We start from the raw sequence: 21,366 nt of genomic DNA on the forward strand, positions 1-21,366 counted from the left end.
ACACTATCACCTCCGATCTGCAAGCGGCCAGAAGAGTCTCGCACAGTTGCATGTTAGCTTCTGTGAGGCTTTAGCCTTGATTACTGTCCATCCGCCTTGTCTATTATACTGTAAACTTGTATCTCCTTAAAGCGCATTACACCATTAAGCGCTCAATCTATTGCTTCCTGAAACTAAAAAATGCAGGTGAAGCCTACCTCTGCTCAGTCTGATATTGAACGATTTTTGACGATTAAAATGTTATGAAAACATTTTGCCAAATTGTCATGCTCGAAAACAAATAACCTCACATAAATAAATGGCTCATTTTCCATTGATTTGACACCCTGTTGATAATAAATTCAACTCATAAACTCAGTACCCACAAATTCTTTAAATAAACTTCGTAATTTCATTCGAATGCTTCATCCAACTAAACCATCCTGAAATGTTACAATAACAAAACCACGTACGTAAATAATCAAATCTTATTGAAGTCTTAAATAACAAAAACAAAAAATATTTTTATGTGCAAACCCACAATAAGAAAATGTAGCCAAAAAGGAGAAAGTTTAAAAAAAAAACACGTATGTAGGTACTTCATCCTCACACAGGCGACGAGAGCCAAGAGAGTTGCTGCATTTGTGTACTTCAATAGCAGGAATTTTTAATTATAAATGAAGCAATGACTTCAACGCTAATATTGCAGTTATTCTTGGAGATATTGCGCTCGCTGCGGACAATTTAATAAAAATTGAAATTTGTAATTGCGAAATATACAAACACCGAAGTATGCGATTGGGTGCAGAGGCTACATGTGCATCTATGTATATTTGATTGGGCACATGTATACAAGTATATATGCATATGTACATTAGGATGGCCCAAGCAAAATTGTTTTCTTGATGCTACCCCTTAACCTTCACAAATGTCCAGAAAATGATACCTTCAGCTTTGTTACAAAAAAAAAAATCTAACCATTTTTTTTAGTTATACTGAAACCTCCTACAATTTTAAAAAGTCTTAAAATTAAAAAAAAAATGTAATCAATTTTTGAACGAGAAGAGAAATGAAAAGAGTGCATTTTATCGTTTGCAATTTCAATTATTTTGTAAAGCGCTGGCAGTACGGCGAATTATTTAATAAAAAAGAATACGGTATATGTGGGTGACTTAATTTTTATTCATCATAGAACAAATTTGGGAAGTCAAGAAACAAAGAAATTTTTTGGGCTATCTTAATGTATAAGTACATACAATGCCAGAGGTGAGTGAGACGGAAAGTTCCGTGACGGTTCAGCGCTGTTCATGACGGTGCTATGAACAATTCTGAACATGAAACTATTTAAAAAATCATAACAAATTCTTCAAAGAAATTCATAACGTTTTCCTTCAGAGGAGGAGGAAGTTCCTCTCCTGTAATAACAGAAATATTCAAAATTCCACCAACATTTTTACTGATTGAACAAATGCAGTATGGTGTTAGTTGTTGTTTTGGTCCATGCCAACGCGGTGAAGGTCAAAATTGTATTTACGGCTGCATGTCCATCCAATGCGAAACTTTAGATCGTAGCTACCAAGGCGAGTCTATTAAAGGCTGTATCAGGAGACCAACTGATTTCATGATGAAACGATTTTTAGAGGTATGCTCTGTGACGTGACTTAGGATGTGTGTTAATTATAATGAAAACATCAACCAATGACACTTCGTTGCTGTCTGAACTACAACTAATTGGATGAGTGTGTGAATACTTGTGAAATGAGCAGAAGAGAGAATTCTGCCGCCGAGTCCCCGATGATGTGACAGCCGAAGTTACTCGGAGAACTTTGTTTTTTGCCATAGGTGATGTCCTTGAGCTAATTCGAGTGTTTGTTTTTTTTTTTTTGTTCTTTCGCCGTGTACATTCGGATGCCAGTCGCAAAGCCGTTCCATTCGTACTATCGTCGTATGCTTCTGCCTTTAAATACATGCCGGCTATTCAACGTAGTTCGTCCTTTTCTTTTTATTTTGTATTTTCTTTTCCCGCGACATGCCAATTATGAATGCATCTTAGTAGCGACCAGGTATTGCCAAGTGTTCCTAAAGAGTGAGTTAAGCATTCTGTTTTTCTTTTCAATATTTTCTTCCGGAGTTCCAAATTTGTAGAAGTGCTTTTATTTATTTTGATTTATTCGCTCTATGGTATGGAAATCTTACAGAATTCTTACAGATTAGAAATATACAATATTACTTAAAACTAAAGTATACGAACATATTAAATCACATAAAAGGGCAATAGAAAGTAACGCTACAGAGCGTCAATGGCAGATTTAAAAACAGATTTAGAAAGTAAAAGGTCAATATATAAGTTTTGTGAGATTTTATCAAGCTACCAAAAGCGATCTTAACATATATAGGTACATATGCCAGTGCATAAAAAGTATAATTCGATTTTATTTATGTCACCGAAAGTTCAAGGAAGCCAAATAATATTATGTCAATATTCCTACGACAGTCGGTTTAATGTTATCGGAACGACCGGTACTTATATTCGGTCAAGTACTCTCACCAGCTGGACTCTCTCCAAACATTTAAGGGGCATATTTATACTGCTACAACACACACGCAGTATTAAACCAAACCAAAATGTTATAGGCAATAAAAAAAGTGTAAAATCCCTCTTTAAAAAGATTTGCCACACACGCCACTGTGTGCTCTGATTTGTATGAGTGAGATGCTAATATGAACAGAAGGAATTAAAGGTATAAAATGAAGCTGTGGGAGTATAAATTATAGCAATGCAGCTGTAAGTGAGCATGGCTCGGTAGGAAAATAATGAAATAGTGAATTAAATTATTGGCATTACGCTGCTCATGCTGCGAGTACCGACATCTGTCTTCAACTCTCTTCTCGCATGTTGCGATCGTGGCGTCGGCTTTGATGCTGTAAGAGGTTGATAAATGTACCATTGTTAACACCCTGTAACTCACAACTGAACGGAACAAACAAAGAACAGCAAAAGAATTTGTTTAGTGTGAAATGTCACCTCGACAACGAGCACAAACGGTATTTTACCGTTCGATCGATACTTTACGAGATATCGATCATTATAGCCATCTACAGAGAAAATGAAATGTATTTCTTTTACCCCACACTAATTTTATGACAATAAGGGGATACTGATAAACTTTTTCTATTAAGTCAGATTTGACAAATTCAAAATTGTAGACTCGGTTAAAAGGAAGTTTATTTATTAACAAAAAAAGGAATGGAGTCTATTGAAATTCGTTATCAGGAAAGTTTGCGAGTCATTGATTTTACATTACATGTCAGAAAATTTTTAATAAGAAAAATTCTTTTTTCTGAATAAATTATACAAAATAAAACAACATTTTTAAGGAAAGAAACATATAATGATAATTTGGCTGTCCAAAGAATCGATCTCACTCCTGAACGGTATTTTAATGCACTTCTCTATAGACTTGACAGATCACAGCAAAAATGCAAGCATTCTTATAAATACACAATCATTCACTTTTTTTCTTTATGGACAACTTGCTTACTAAACAAAGAAAAGGATTCTGAGCGATGAAAATCTTTATTTCGCGCTAGATTGTTTGTCTGTTTCTATACGGCAGCTATATAGTTTACAAGTGTCAAATATAATTGATCACATCAAACTCCTAAGGGTCCCAGGAATACCTGGAAATACTTTGCTAGTAATAGGACCAGTAATAGTAAAGCCTTTCCTTGCCTTGGGACAACATACCATCAAGAAAGAGCATAAAAGCGAAGAGCCAAGGCTTTCGGATATAAGCTGGCAACTGTGGCTGAGTCCGACATCTCATAAACCACCCGAAGTGCAAACTGAGAATAGCCACTAGCAGCACACTGCAGATTACGTAGCCATCTGCATCGGCTCGAGATTCCTGTCGTTTTTGTGATCAATCTCCGGAAAATCCAACACTCCTTCTTGTCGAATGCGCAGTTATAGCGAGGAAATGCAATGCAACATCCCCCCTGGAGCGATTAGAAAAAAGGCACATACCAATCCAGTTTGCTTAGGAAACTGGGTTTGGATAACTTATTGTGATGAGTAGAGGTCACAAAAGACCTTTCGTTCGAAGAGCCAGCTTCCAATTATTCTATTTTATTTCATTCTACATACAAATTTGAGACCTTGTTTCATAAGATGTAAAGATTAGCGCTGCAAAGTGGGCAACACACTCATTAATCTGCCCTCGTGTAAGAGACAAGGACATTCTTTCATCATATTTCTTTCTTCCACATAAAAAATATCACGAATTCGATATAAGGAGAAAATGCGCATCACCTCAATGAGAAAAAATGTTGAGCTACTTGCAACTTGCACTTTGTTATACCAAAATTCGAAAAGCCATGAAACGAGCTTAAAATTTGTATGCAAATTTTTATAAATTTTAAAAAATTTGAAACTTTGCATTATCTGTTTCTCGTCCTAGTATAAACTATATTTTTATAAAAAAAAAATATATTACTATTCAAAAATTGTTCATTATCTCATCTTTGTTTCAAAGATTACAGTGGATGTATACATACAAATCTTTAATTGTAGGAAACCGTCAGATTTCCCACAGGGTTTGCATGTAGTTTACGCCCTCGGTAAGCAATAATTTCCGAAACATAAGCAAAATTTGTGTGTGCAATGCACTTTTCGTCGCACGGTTGTCCAGTTTTGAGGCTAGGAGAAACGACCAAATTTCGCAAATTCATAGGCGCTGCTGCAGTTAGTTTTTAATTTACTCTGTTTATTATTTCATAATTCATATATCAGCAAAACTATTGCAAAATACCCAGAAACCGCTAATGTCGCATAAAAATAAATACGCACTGCACACCTACAAACACATGCAAATGCGAAAATAAACAAAGTCTGAAACAAAAACAAAAATAAATAAATGCTAATTTGGCTCCGTCGATTTTCTTTCGCATTGCATGGCTACGGTCGTTGGCGTATTTAGTGAAAATAAACAAGTCATAAATTGATGCAGCATAAAGCGACTGATTTACGTGACCACCCAGTGTCGTTTTGTCAATGTCTCCAACAGATCCCACTGATTTACTGCCATTGCTTGCGCACTCGCCCCCCCCCCTCCTTCTGCCGCCTGTAGTGCACCGAATTGAGCGCTTGGCGCACGCGGCTGTGTTTGATATACGACAAGTGGCACAAAACGTGCGTTGTCATCACGATGTAGCGACACATCGCCACCGCAGCCACAGCCAGAGTCACATCACAATCACACGCACGACATCAATTCGACTTGAAGTATTTTGTCAAAAACCATTGCAATTCATATTTGCAGAAAATTGCATATTTTCCCTCAAAGTCGCACGTCACTAATTAGAAAGTAAAAATGGGCATTGGCAAAATGTAAATATAAATATTCGTGGTTTCTTATGAGGTGCCTGAGTTTCTTTCGTCGGCAAATGAAATGAATGAAGAGTAAACAGATACGTATGTACATATGTATGTGAAGTTATTTATAGAAATGCGTACGAAATAGTGATGATTGCTGCAATTTCTTTTCAAATGCACGAAAACATAGCACGACGTGATTTGCATGCAATTACTTGGGTAAGAGAGGTGCACATGGAGTAGTAAAGTCACATTAGTTTTCCGAAAATATTTGAAGAAATGCGGTAATAGAGCAGAGCTGAATATGAAGAAAGTACAATGTAACTTTTAACTACGGATTTCCCCTTGAAGTGTTCTTGGACAAGTTGGAAATTAATAGATAGCATTATTGTTAAATAATAAGTGAGTGCACTTGATCATGACATTTCAGCTTCTCAAATTTAAAATATCAATATACTAGAACAAGTTTTGCATATCCCATTCCCCATTAAAAAGCTTGACAAAAAATCAGAGAACATTTTTTTATTTTTTGCAGTGATATTTAAATTCACAACTTAATAAAAATTTGAAAATAGTCAATATTTTTCTCATGCTAAAAGCTTTTTGGCATCCCGTGTAAAATTTAATAAAATTAATCATTTAATTACTTTAGACGTAAACGTTACTTAACAAACTTAAGAACAACTTGTCAAAGGAGCATAAACTTATTTGATATGGTGTTTTTAAAAACTATATAAGCTGGACGTTGTGAAGTTATTGTTATTATTATTATTTTTTCTTATTGTAAAAGTAGCTGAGAAACAGCAAGATACTTTACGAGTATTTATCGAACTCAATGAAACTTACAAAGAAAAACACATGGAAAACTGCGTGCTCACATTTATTTGGGATAAGACTATATACATAAGTTGATTTGACAGTTTGAGTAAACATTTTTAAGTTCTTACGTAGCTTAAGTTAGGTTTACGTCTAGAGTAATACACTACAAGCTGTGCAACTCTTTGAGGGTCATTTTCTGCGGGGGAAATGATTTCAGCTCTTAATTGAAGACATACCCCCTTAAAGTAGTCTTGTTTTTTTTCATATTCCAAGGGGTTATATGTTTTTTTATTTTATTTTCAGTAGACTTACAGATTCTTTGCACAAAGATTTTGTCAGAGGACACCTCTAGTCAAATTTTATGTCAAATAATTTTCTAGAACATCTTAACCATGTAGCGACCTTCGAAATACCATTTTATTCGGAATATCTGAAAAAAGAGCCAAAGCGACTCATTCGTGAGAGAAATAGCGGGTTAAAATATTCAACAAAATTATTCCTCGTAAAATTTTACTTTAAGCACCTTAACAACACATTTCTCTCCGCTGTGTATTTTAACTCTTTTTTCATTTATTCTAAAAACATTAGGCAAATATTGCAAATTTCAAACGGCTTTAGCAAAGAAATTTGTCTAAAGAATGCAAAATGATTTTAAGGTTCTATTATATGGGTATGGATCTTTTATCCTGCATTGGGATTATTGTGTCCCCAAAAACGCTGTTGCACAGAGTAATCAAAGGACATTTTTTTAATTTTTCAAGACTGTTCGGAGGTTTAACAATTACAAACGAAAAGAGGTTTTTTATGTTTTTGAAACGGAATACAAAAATCATGAATTTTGATAAATAAGCATAACCACTGCGCTTTTATTAAATGTATCTATCAAGTGCCGAGTACCGAATAGTGAATTTCTGCAATCAATCCTTTTTATTTCAAATTTTTAATTTATAATCCAATAAAGAAATACTTCCCTTGTCACGTTTCGGTCACCTTATTAAACGCAGCCAAATGCAACAGATGCTGGGTTCAACTTGATCAGGGAAATATAAAAATAACTATCCTGGCATCGTAAGATGTAGGAGCAATTAGAAGGATTACCTACATAGGATTATTCCGTTGCAAATTCATTCCGGTTCGTAGAATCGACTATCGAGGGAATGCACAAATACAGCCACAATCATAGAAAATGCATTACTTTTATTAAATGAAGTGCTGATTTTTTTATTTCTATTTTAAGACAACCAATAAAGTTTTCTACATTTAAAATAGTTGAAAGCATTAAACTATTTAATAAAAACCATATAATTTTTAAGTAAATATTAATGATGATGATATTTGAAAAGGTTCACCGTACTCAGGATACAAATACAAAGCATACAAACTACCAGTCTAAAATGTCTAATATTTTGTTGATCCTCGCTTTGCTATAATCACAGCGTCAGTAAGCATAGATTCAACCGAATTTTGCAAAATCTCGCCAGGTGCTCCACTGTACCAAACAGATTCCACTCATTGGCTACGGTCAGTCGATGATTTTGGATGTATTCTAAATGATTTGTGAATACGAAATCTCTGGAGATATCCTATCGGTTTCATATCAGATCTATTCTCATGACATAAAAATACTTTAACCCGAAGAACAGAAATGCGCAAAATTAAAAAAAAAAAATCTTAGTAATATACATATGTTCAAATAATGGGAAGCGCAAATTGCCAATAAAGCGTATACGTGAACGAAATATTTTGTTCTTTTTTTCGAAATATTTAATTTTAATAATTTAATTTAAATGTTTTTATTTTTTTTTTTTTTATTGATCCATTAATTTCTTGTTTTATTGACAAGTTTATATAATTTATATGTTTTTCTTTTAATTTGAAATTATTTTATAAAAAGGTAGCTAATTCTACAATTATTATATAAATAAAAGTTTCAAACTTTGTATAAATTTAGAACTAAATCCACAAACTTTTGTCAAAATTTCAAACTTGTTAACCAGAATATTTAAAATCATTTCGAGAAGGCAATTTTATACCCCAACATATTAAGGTAACGCCCGAAGTTGCTCAGAAATCACGTCAGTTTTTGAAAAATGTTTACCCTAATGATGTTGAGTGTTTTCTTCTACATAAAAAATATCGAGCCTCACATATGGGAAAAATTGACAAGACCGCCAGCAAAAAAAGAAAGTATCAAAACTCAGCGGGATTTTTGTGCTACATACTTCAAACATGCCGTTTATTATATCAAAATTCAAAAGGCTATAAAATCACGTAATCGAAATTTTCTCAAAATTCAGGTCAAATTTTAGATGAAAATTTAACAAAATGTTCAAATTTAATGCTCAAAATCTTAATTTACTCATTTACGCTCACCCGTGTATATTAAAGTTGGCCTCTCTTGGTCTTATGTGAGCCTAGTTGATTACAAAAAGTTATGCAAATGTGCAAGACAATTCAAAGCACTCTGAGAGTACAATAAAATTCTCACTTCGGCGTCGGCTATCGGAATGCATTGTTGTTCTTAGCAGCAACTCCATGGAGGTTCTAAAAGTTATACCGTATTTGTAAAGTTTCACTTCAACTTCTTATGATAGCATAAATTATCAACAAAGTTTTTGCTCTCTTGCTCTCACCAATATGTGAGAAATCGCGCATCAACCAACGCTAATGCGTTTCTTTAACAAAACTGCTACTAAGTATTTGTATGTATGTGTATGTAAGTAAGTACTTTCGAACTCCATTAACTTTCTTTTAAATCCGAGGATTACCGCAAATATTGAAACAAAAATATTTGACTTCAACCAATTTATTTTATGTTTTGTTTGTATTTTTTGTGATTACAAAATCGAGAACACACTTTGAGTATTTCATTACAAAAGTTTCTTTCGCTTGAAAACTTATTGGGATTTCGAGATTTACTCGAAGGCGAAGAAATTGATACAGATGTTAGTTTTTGTTTGGTCGACCATTGTTGTTTTCTTTTTTGCTTTTTGTTTTTGTAGAAACTGATACCTACTGGATCAAATTGTTTGTTTTATCAGCTGCTACCATTTTGTTATTCTGCTACACTCTAGCTTTTTGCCGTGCAACCAGATATTTTGCACTTTGAAAAGTGTTTTATTTTCTCTTCTTTCCGCAGTGTTTGCTCAACTCCTCCCACCCGTCTTTTGACTGCATACACTTCATAGTTCAACTTCATTTTTCGCAGCTATGTAGTCCATGCACGCTCGCTTATACCATAGAATGCATACTTGGAATATGTTTGTATGTAAATATAAATAAGAGTAAATGATACATAGTTGAGTTTAAGGCCGTTTATTTTTGTTACCGACCGTAGGTTGCAAAAAAGTTGCAATTGTTGGCAACTCAATAAAGAAAAGAAAGTACGGCGACGTTGAGGAGTAAGTAGTCACTTCAAAATAGAGGCATTAAACAATAGGGCTCGTAATGTTAGTTACCTATACTCTTACAAAAATGTGTATATGTGTGTGTATGCGCGTTTTGTTGTATGGTCATAGTGCTCTTCTCTACTTCGCACTGCACTTTTGCGAAAAATGCTTGATTGCTTTCTATTGTTTTTTATTCAAATATTGAGAAAGAACACACTTTGCCTTCTTCACTGAAATTTGTGCTTTTGAAACTATAGCGGTTTTGTTTCCTTTTGCACAATGACGGAAATGAATATACGTACATACAAGCATACACACGTAATTGTTTGCTTGTACGTGTATTTGTGTAGTTTAACTAATGTCCCGACTTGTAGTTACAATAGTCACAGTACATTTGGCAGTCAGCAGCAAATTCAAATTACTCATTGTTTGGCTATTCCAATAGTGTTTTCACATATTGCATATATTCTTTGAAAGCGACACAACTCAAGACAACATTTTTTGCCAGAAATGTAAAAAATAAATCAACACAGTCTCATGTAGGATAGCATAACTATTTCGGCAGAATAGTAAAAATGTTGAAGGCTAAATTTTCAAAATTTTTGAGTTGTGACACTTTTGAGAAGTACGTGCCATATGGACACTCATACATACATACTCGTAGTATATAAAAGCTGGCTGCAATACTGTATGCAATAAAATGTTTATCTCATTATGTGCATATGTAAGTATGTATGTATAAATGCAGAATTTTACATTTATTAGCTCTACCAGAATAATGGCATTTGGAACAATACAATGGTACCCATTTTTTACATTTTTCTACACAAATGTAATTTAAACTTCAGCATTTCATATACATATAATATTATTTTGTCACATACAATGCACATATACATAAATAAATACATGCATACATGTTAAATGGAAGGATATATGTATGCTAAGTGCACATTTATAGAAATATCTTTCTTTCTTACTACTGTAAAATAAAATAAGTGGAGAAGTGCGCAACCGAATTTTATATGGTCTACTTGTAGTATCGCTTAATACGCGAAATCGACCGAGAAAAATGTAAAAAGGATTTTGTACTACTGCGTTGAATTGAGTTACTTAATATTTAGAATTTGCTTAAAAGGAGGTTTCCCCGAAATAAATCTTGAAATGTAGGGTGTTTTGCTTAATTCCACTGGACTCGTTTCGTTCTTATTGAACTACACACATTGATTTGCTGCTGTGTTAGTTTCTCATCGATGCCTGAAGCACTTCAACAAGCTTTGGCCATGGCATGATGATGTATGCAGGTGTTTAATTATGATATTAAGAGGTTAGGAGTAGTCAGAATTTTCTAAAAATTGAATTTTCGTTTTTACATTTTCTTAAAGTATAATATCTTAAAAATATTGTGTGAAAATTTTAAGTGAATCCGACAAATACCCTTGGAGTTATTCAACAATTAACAAATGGCGCTCGGGCGCTTCGGTGCGATAGCAAAAATTTAAATGCGTTTTTCTCAAAGCTAAATTTTTTGAACTGGTGATCACCGCTTGGTAGATTTCAAGAAAATGTATACTGCTTTTGAAGAACATAAAAAACTCGTGCCTGATCGAAGGATTTTTTTTTTCAAAAATTTCGATTTTTTTTTAGCAATTAATTCTCGGTTTTTTTTTCGAAAATGAAGTCGAAATATGATGTATTAAAGTTATGTTTTTAATTGACTAGCAAAAAAAATTCTTGCAAATCATCATTTTTTCGGGCCTCTGACTACCTCTAACCCCTTAGAAGTCAAATGATATTCAAAGAAACTAATGCCTTTCCCTCAAGATCGTATTCCATTCGTCTCCTACAAAACCCATTACCGATTGGCTGAAAAATACCGGGTCTAACAAAGAAAACACGTTTTTTTTCTCAAAATTAGCTTTACTAATCAACGTAATTTCCATTAAGAACAACGTAATCATTCTACCGCCGCTCTAACACTGGATTCCGCTTTTGTAGAGCGATTCATGCTTTGTTCAAAATAGGCCTCAGTTTTAGCGATAACCTCTTCATTCCTTCGAAATTTGTCTTGATGAAACAAAACAGTGAGCAAACGCAGCACCCACTTTGAATAGAGCTTTCTCATAGTCAAATGCTCATGCAGTATAAAGCCAACACGTTCTTTTGATATCTTTATGATGCCAGCCAACTCACGCAACTTAACTTTTCGATCATTCAAAACGATTTTGTGGATTTTTTTATGCTTTCTGGTGTTACCGCCTCATTTGGACGTCCATTACGTTGTCCATCATCGGTGCCTCTACGAGCACATTTGAAGTCAGCGAACCATCGTTTTATTGTTGTTTCTGATGAAGCGGAGTGTCCATAACACTTTTCAAGCCATTGCTGCGCTTTATATCAAGAAGATGGAGGCTGTAAATTGAATTTCTAGAAATATCGCGATACTAGCGCCACCTATCGAATTTCTCAATATAAACTAAATTGACAAATAAATACGACTTTTCACAATATCTCAACACCAGCGTTCCGAGCGGGATAAAATTTAAATATACGAGTATACATACATCTTATGAATGTGTGTATGTGTACGTTCAACACCGCTCCTTCTATAAATACAAAACGAAAAATTTCATCTATTTTTCTGCCCGAAAGTTATATATGTACATACATATATAACTTTCGGGCAGAAAAATAGATGAAATTTTTCGTTTATCTGAGTCGACCTTTCATCTGCGTTTCTTAACAGGTTTATGAGATTTATTGCATATCTAGAACATCAATGGAGACTGGGTTTATATCATTTCCAAAGAGTTCTTTAGAGATTTTCATTCTACGAAAACCAGCCTGGAGCAACAGACGCTGAAATACTCATAATTTTGTAAGTTTTGCTCCTATCGACTTGATATTTTCACATGATTTTGATTCATTTAAGCACTCAAAAATCCTAAAAAAAGTTAAAGTAACTTACCACTTCCCCTCAAAACTTTTTACTGTGGAGTCGCCATCTGTAAAGGTAGTGATTCGTTTTTCCTACCACACCTCAGCTGCACACCTATGTCCGCATATCCACTCTTGATCGCATTCTAACAACTGATCCATCTCTTATCGGCATAATCGTTTTTCTTTCCCAAAAACATTTTAAACAAAATTTTTCTTGAATGGTAACACAGTGTTTTGACTTTTAGGAAGCTGATTCAAGTTCATTTTTACATTTTTTTTTTGTTTTTAGAATCCAAATACAGAAATTTACCCTCAAATTTTACAAGAGTGTAAAAAAGTTATGTACATACATACATACATACGTATTTTATGTTTATTCTCGAACAACTGTTCAGCCTTTTTATGTGCCTCTTCATTTGTTTTATTGCACTTCATTCTAACTATATTCATCAGCCTGTATGTAGTTGAACAAATAGTGATAATAGCGAGTGCAGAAAGCGCAACAACTGCAACTGCAATTGCGAATGGTGAAAGAGTTTTGTGCGCTGCTCATTCACTCACCAACCAGAGAGCAAACCAACCAACAAACAGGCACTGCAAGGCAGTTAACAGACACCGTTTGCCGGCTCATATATCTGCACACTACTTACATACATACATACAAAAGTCGGAGTGTTATAGCTACATATGTATTTGTATGTATGCACATATGAACTCGTGCATTTATTTGTGTAGCTACAGTACATCTGTAAATAGTCGCTTATTGTGTTTTCCCTTGACGCTGGATAATTGCATGCGCGGTGGGGCATATCGAATGTTGTTGCATGTTTCCGTTAAATGAATGGCAGAAACAACAGCCCAAAGTAGCATTTAAAACCAAATGCGGAACAACGTCGACTAGAGAACGGAGAATGAAGAAGGGGGAAGGGAGAATATGGTAACAGACGACAGAGGATAGACGATAGCGTTGGCAGTATGGATAGCGAAACTAGCATCGGCAAAAAGCAGGAGCTGGAGGCGAAGCTGAAGCCGAAACAGAATGCCAACAAACAATAGTCAAACAAACAAATAAATAGACAGACAAACATACAGGCATGCATACATATACACACATGTAACTGTCGGAAAAGTGTACCCAGCAACCTTCTCTCTTTGGCCAGCCCGCTTTGATTGCTAGAGCCTCTGAACATTTCTGCTTGATTCTGCTTTTATGTTGCTGCTCACGGCTCAGAATTGGCGGTACTGTGTGACGCAACGTAGGAAATTATGCTTTTGCGCCAAGTGCATTGCAAGCATACATACATGCATACATGCACACATACATATGCACTTGTTCACGAAAATACAAAAAAAATTGGGTACCTACATCCCCACACACACATTCGCCGATTCTGGCAATAGCTTTAGTGGCGACACAAATGCTTTATTTCAACTCATTTACTCACACCAGCAGCAATCATCCGACCATGGAACGGAACGTAAGCGGTGTTTTGTGCTCGTGTTGTTACGTTTGTTATCTCCATTCTGTGGCTACATAAATTACTATTCTTCTGCAGCAACTCTTCCGCGGCGTATTTATGAAATTATAGCTACCGAGATTGAAATGCTGAGGTGTCCATTAAAATCTGGTTTACTCAGCTGGGAGCGCTGGGCAGTCGCGGCAAATCGAAGTGTCTAAAGCGAGTGGGTGGTGGTGGTTGTGGAAGTTTGTTACTTTTCGGGCAGATCTATGAAACAAGAATAGCAAAAACAAGGGAGAAAAAATGCTTGTCAGGAAATGTTGCACTTTGCGTTTGAGATATGCTTAGAATTAATGGCTGTTGCTCTTGTTTCTTCTTTTTTGCTTTGGTCTTTTCAATTATGGCATTTTTGCTTCACCAAAGTAGTCATTAGTCGTAGGAAGTTTTGCGCTAATCTAAATTTGTTGGTCACGCGAAAGGCAAGAGAAAAAACAAAATTTAAAGTCTTCAAGCAGTTTTCAAAAATATTCGTTGTGAAAGCTTGAACTGGGCGACTGACCTGATGCTTTTTTGTATATTTTGTATGAATTAAGTGCTGAATTATTTTATTTAAGCCAGTAAGCTTTTTCTTACAAATTAGTTTTATTATTGTATGTTGAAGTTAATAAATAAATAAAAATAAATAAACTTGAAAAGTACTGAAAACTCCGAAAACCTAGAAAAACTCGGAAAGATCGAAAAAATTTAATGATATATGTATGCATATACACTCATGGACAATCAAATAGGTGTGCCACATTTAAAAAAGTTGTCGCCATATTACAGGGTGTCCGAGGGCAAAATTAGATTCTAAATTTAAAGCTTCTCTCTAACCGCGGAGCGTATTAGCGTTAGCTTCGTTAGCACCCTTTTTGGGTGTTTGGCTCAGCTCCTCTTCCTACTTGTGGTGTGCGTCCTGAAATTGTTCCACAAGTAGAGGGATCTACAAATAGGGAGCAACCCTTTCGGCTATGGCAGGCGCCGTTCTTGCTTCATTAGCATGGCCCCTGCGCTTCGTTATTGGTGCGGGTTATTTAGTCACGACGTCGCAGTGGACGGGTAAACAATGTGCGTTCGCAATCGAAGCGTATTAGAAGGTCAATGAATTGTATGCAACGGCTCGTCATAGATTTTGTCCACGTTACAATATTCGACATTTGCATGATGCCCCAAATGAAGATTGACTCCCCTAACTCGTTTAGGGGTGTGATAGATCCGGGCAGCAAGTTCGGAGACAAACATACCACGGTCGGGTGCAAGCCGGACATCGAGAGCAAATGAAAATATTGAACTTGTCGTCACAAGTTTCCGCCATAATCCGCGTCAGTCCGTGCGTAGGAGAGTGGCTGCCCTGGAACCTGCAAAAACTAATTATTGTGCAGGAAATATTAAGTAAAGATCTCAGACTTCTTCAAAACTCAAATCGTGCTTTACCAAGCAGTGGAATGAGCGAACCGTATTTGTTTTTAAATCGTCAACAGCAATGAATTTCTGAGACCATGGCGATTCTGCGTGATTTCTTCCCTAACAAACACCGTAGGGACAGTCAAGCTGCACTGAAAGCCCCTGCTAACCCACGCTGCTCTTCGAAGTTAGTCGGTGAATGTAAGACAAAACTGAACAGAGTTGCAAAACACAACAAAGTTAGTCTTATTTGGGTGCCTGGACATTGTGGTATTACAGGGTACGATTTAGCTGATAAATTGGCTAATGAAGGCTCTGCAAGTATGCCACTAGGCCCTGAACCCTTTCTAGGTGTCAATTCTGCATAGATTCAACTATGGATTGACGACTTCATGCGGTCTACACATAGAGGATGTTGGTCTGGGTTGAACTCGTGCAGAATAGCCAAGTGCTTTGTGAAAGAACCAAACAGGAAAATAGCGACCTTTCTCCTAAACTCAGCAGAAAGGACCTGAGAGTATTGGTGGGTGTAATCACAGGGCACAACGTCTGTGGTCAGCATATGGCTACCATGGGGGTTGTAGACAGTCCGGTATGCCTATCCTGTCTTGAAGCAGACTTCGGATATTGGGTTGCGATATACTGAGTATGGATAAAGTTCATACCCTTCCTTTTCCGGATCTCTTAAAAGAGATTTGTGGAAGAGTGACCTCAAACTAATTTAACCGTCTTATCACCCACTTTTCATCTTTCATATCTCTATTCTTTCTACTGAAAATTTTCCGGGTGTAGTACAATGGTCTACTGACTGAGTGGTTGGACTTGTCCAACCCACCACAAATGTAATCTAATCTAATCCCTAACAAACAAAATACGCTGTTTCGGTAACATTCCTGGCCACTCAAACCGCCCGATCGGTTGTCCCTATGCTTTCTTTTCTCTGGGAGTACATCATAGAATTGAAGTAGGTAACGCTAATTGAGAAAGAAAATATGTATGTATGTGATAAAACGGGGAGAACATAATAATGTAATTTGCACATTTTTCAGAGATTTTGAAATAGTTTATTTTTTATTTATTTTTATTTTCATTTTACTGTTACAGCACGCGACAAACGATAGCGCATCAATATTCTCAGCAGTCTTGAATATTTTTCTTATCGTTTTGTTTTTTTGAGTGCTCATTATTTTTTATAAAAGTCTAATCAAATCCATGTCCAGCCAAGTTCCAAATTTTGTACAAAAATTTAAAAAATTCCTCAACATTTTCCATCACATTTCCACAGATTTTAATTAGAATTTCTAGAAAAAAGTATGCAGATGTATAGCTTATGGAATTTTACCATAACAAAGTGTAAGTTTTAAGTTGCTATAGTTAAATAAATAAATTTATTTTTTATAATTTTTTCCCCTGATTTCTCTATGTAAAAACAAAGATCGCGAACAAAAAGTTTGTGGAATTTCTTTAACTTTTATATAAAGTTTGAAATTTGAATTTATATTGGTTTTGTTAGTCAATGAGTAAACTTTTATAAAAAAAATAATTTAAATCAAAAACAAAAAACGAAAATAGCAAAAACTGGTCAAAATGCTGAGAAGCCATGATTTTCTGTGTTCGCAGTAATAGCAGCGAAGTTTCGACTATTTTTTCATTTTGTACCTAAATTTTGTATTATTTTATAAAAATACAATTCAGAGTAGAATAATAACCACATAACTCAAAGCTTCAAAATTTATACAAAATTTAAAAAAATCAACGAATTTTCATCAAAATATATCATTTTTTAGACAGAATCCTAAGAAAAAATTCTGGGAGGCAGTTTTGAGTCCATTCAATCTTGATAGGAGCTAATCGTTCAGGCGTCATCGAAGACCACCGCCGTCCAACCTCCAACCTCCCACCTCCTTATTCCGCTCTTCCTAGTCTTCATACCTCCTTTATAAGGGTATCACAAAGGCTACATTTTTTCTTTTCGTCCGAGTATGCCATCTCTTTGGGCAACCATTTCGACTTAACCTAAAGTAAATCAAATTTCGCGTTGATTTTTAAATTTTTTGTTGTTGTTGCTTTTGTTGTTATTATGCATAACTCTTTCATATAACGAATGTTCGAAATTTTTCTGTATGAAGAAAATGCACAAGTCCGTCAGCAAAGAAAAATATTGAAAATTAACGAGATTTTTGAGCTCCTTCAAACTTGAGCTACCGTAATTGAATCGGTTATAAAATTGCATACTCAAAATATTTCTAATGTATTTACAACTTTTATGAACATTTTTCGAACTTTTTTTTTTTACTTTATACAAATATAAAAAAAAATTTAGTTACATGGATTTTGTTGTAGTATAAACTAAGTTTAAAAATAAATATAAAATAAATAAATAAAATTAACAATAAATGTTTAGTGCAAACTTTGCAATATGTCGCGTTACTATTATTGTGAACACTGGTGTATATACCAAAATGACCAGAACGATGAGAGGATTTGAAAAATTAATATGTTTTTACATAATTCTTGATACACATATTACTCTTGGTTCAAGATAAGTTGGTACTGAGAGTGGGCGAAATTGATGGATAACCAATTCCACCACCCATATAAAAGTACTTCCAAAAAAATAAAATTCATCAAATTTTGTGCAAATAATAGCCCCAAGAAAAGAAGCACAAACACAAAAAATTGAATTTTGGAAAAATGGACGAAGTCACGCCTACTTTTATGTAAGTCCGTGTATCTCGATGATAACTTAATAAAACTCGCCCAAAACTTAGTACATGTATTCCTCTCCATATTCTTTATACTCGACCTGAATATTTTTCAGATCGGAAGAAAACCACGCTCATTTTTTATATGTATGCCAAAACTAAGCCCATCCATCTGATGTTACAAGCTACTCTCTCTGCTTATGAGTCTGTATGATTTCAAAAGTTCATAGCCAGCTCAAATTAAATTGTACTAAAAAGTACGCGAGTAAATAAAGTTCAGGCCGGACTAAATATTGCGCTTCTTTACTCGTTTTTCCTTAATTTTTTCCCCCACTCTCGTGTGAGTGCGAAGCAGTGACTTATTTAAACTAAAAGATCAAATATCACTTCCAATTATCGCAAAGTTATGACAATCTAAAATATCTGAGATGGTGTAACGCAGCAGACATGACTCTCCGAAACAATTACCCAAAATAATGAATGAAATTTTATGACGCTGTCGCCCTAACTGCAAACGCACACTACCACAAGTAATACAATATTCCAGAAAAAAATCATTTGTGGAATGTAATGCAGCGTTCAGATATACTACGTCAGGGACAAAGACAAGCAGGAGTTTAAACTAAAAATAATTGAAATGCTGAAAGTTCTGAAAGTTCTGAATTATGCGAAGTCATTGTTGGTATGAAGCAAAGAAAAGTCGTGAAGAAAGAAGGAATGAAAAAATTCATCATAATTAATTTGAATGCACGAGAAATTCGCACATAATCATTTCGGTGTTTATGTTGGCATAAACACTTCATTTACATTTCTCGTAGTTATATAAAATCTCCCTGGATGAAAGTGCATGTGTGTGTGTGTCTATGTGCATGCTTTGTGAGAAATATCGAATTTCCCACAATAAATCACAAAGCACATTTGCGCAACCAACCAGAAGGCAGCGGAGAAGTACTTGCGAGGCCAATGCATTGCAGCTTTACCATATTTCTGCTTTCCTCCTTTCTTTTCTCTTTTTGCAGCATCAGTTTCGGTTACTGAAAAGAAAAATAATGTGTGAATTCTTTGGTTTCTCTTATGCTATTTACAGAGTCTATCCCCAAACGAGTGTTGGGCCACTGCACCCGCCGCCAACAGCAAGCAGCAAGCAGCAAGCAGCGAGCAGCAACAGCAACAACAGCAGGAGACATGTTGTCCGCTGAAACTCCACAACGGCACAAGTGTTTTTTCGGGCTTCAAAGCATAGCCAGCAAGAAATTCGAGCAGCCAGCCGCAAAGTGAAGGGAGCGAAACGTGTGCACAAATAAAGTCGCAGTCAAAATAAAAATTCTCGTAGCAAAAAGGAAGAAGAAATAATCATAAGCAAATAAATCGAATGGATCGCCTGCAGTTGGAGTTAATGTAAACAAAACGCAAACTTCAACTTCACAGCTGGTTATTGCTGAATTTGATATTGTGATATTGAGAGCAGCAGCGCAATTCGTGCGTGCGTGAGTGCGCGTGTACTCGGAAATTTGCTTACTCCCGCAGGCAATCACCGGCGGCGTGTGGGCTGTGTGGCCGCCATCGTGAGCTACATACAGACGTACCACATAAGAATTTTGACTGCGCCGGCAAAGGCGGCGTTAATGATGCAAAAGCATATAAAATTCAACCATAATAATTTGTACTTGAAAATCGCGCGAGTGAAATCCGTGAAATTGAATTCGTGCCTATCAGGCGAAAGATGCTGAGCAGAGAACGCGCGAAGATCGAAATCGTCTACTAGTTCTCTGTTGCAAACATACACATACATGTGCGTGTGTATGTGTGTATGAAAGTAGGTGCTTGGTAAAATCTAACTTATTACACTGGCAGTTTTTGAAGCCCATTGAAATTGTTTCGTGATTCGCTTTGTGATTATGTGCAGCGGGAAGAGCAGCAGCACCAATAACAACAACAACAAAAGCAATACTACTAGTAATTACATAGAACAGCTGCCCTGCGTGCTGTTGCCCTTTAGCCGTGGCGGGGTTTTAGAAGAAAACTAATTTTTTCACTAATCGATCTCGCGCTCGTAGTCACAAAACAAAAAGAAAACAGGTAAATTGAGAGAATTGAATTGGTAGCAGCGCATAATTGGCTAAAACGGCCGACCGACCGGAAAATCATCAAGAAGTCATCGAGTTAATAACAGCGAAAGCAGCAATGTTGGCCGGCATAAGGAAGCGTTTGGCGCGCAAGTAAGTACTAAAGCTATATTCACGTGCACATGCACTCATACATACATGTATTTACATATATATATGTAGTATGTGCAACTAATCAGACTTTATTTTTGGAGTTCATAATCGCTTTTGGTACTGTGATAAATCAGGAAAATTAGCCAAAATTAACCCTTGAGCTACGTATTAGGGATATCAATTTTTACGATCCCGAAATTGTTGGGAGTAGTCGCTATGATAAATCAGGAAAATTAGCAAAAACTAACCCTTGAGCTACGTATTAGGGATATCAATTTTTACGATCCCGAAATTTTTGGGAGTAGTCCTAGGATTTAGATATTGATTATTTTATTGCAGCTTCGATTCGAATGAATTGCAACCATATAATAAATAAAAGTAAAGTAAATAAATTTTAAATGCACTTTTTAATTTAAAGTGAAAATTATTTCATTAATACCAAAATAAAAGACCTAAACATGTCTCATAAAGTAACTTAAAGAATACTTGACGTCGACGATGAAATATGGCGGTGGTGGCAACATGGTCTTGGCCTGTAGGTCGACTGCTGGTACCGCGAGGCTGACGTTTATAATAAATAGACAAATTTAATTACCTATAGGCTCTAAAAGATAAGTTGTTGCAGAGTGCCGAGAATCGTGACATAATGTCGAATTTCCGATTCCCATCAGGATAACAATCCAAAGCATAAAACACAATATTCGTTCACCCTGGCTAATATACTTACCACGACTTACCACGACGACGTTGTCGACACAATCACCCGTGAAGTCTATTCTGGATTGTAATACACGAAAACACTGAAATTTTGAAATTGAAATTTGAAAAGGTCGAGCCAAGAAGCACCAGGAGATTTGGTAGCTCCTAAAATACTCAGGCTAAACAACCCATTGAAATTAGAGCTCTGGAAAGAGGGTAGATAGTCAAGAAGGGAAGGAGAAAAGTATCAGAGAAAGAGATAGGAAAGAATAGAGACAGAGATAGAGATAGTTAGTCCTGTGAGAATTTTCCAGATTCTTTGACAAATCTGTAAATACC

At 35.5% G+C, this 21,366-nt stretch overlaps 1 protein-coding gene across 1 annotated transcript in view; it reads left to right on the plus strand.

Annotated features, from left to right (window-relative positions):
- The window catches only part of LOC128868675 (uncharacterized), a 174,826-nt gene that overhangs the window by 34,100 nt on the left and 119,360 nt on the right, over positions 1 to 21,366 (plus strand). The window contains exon 2 of the mRNA XM_054111020.1: positions 19,197 to 20,328. Coding sequence (XP_053966995.1) covers positions 20,294 to 20,328 — 35 coding nt within the window. The 5' untranslated portion in view covers positions 19,197 to 20,293. The remainder of the gene's footprint in view (positions 1 to 19,196; positions 20,329 to 21,366) is intronic.

Source organism: Anastrepha ludens, chromosome 6 (genome assembly GCF_028408465.1).
Source record: "Anastrepha ludens isolate Willacy chromosome 6, idAnaLude1.1, whole genome shotgun sequence".
Classification (NCBI taxonomy): Eukaryota; Metazoa; Arthropoda; class Insecta; order Diptera; family Tephritidae; genus Anastrepha; species Anastrepha ludens.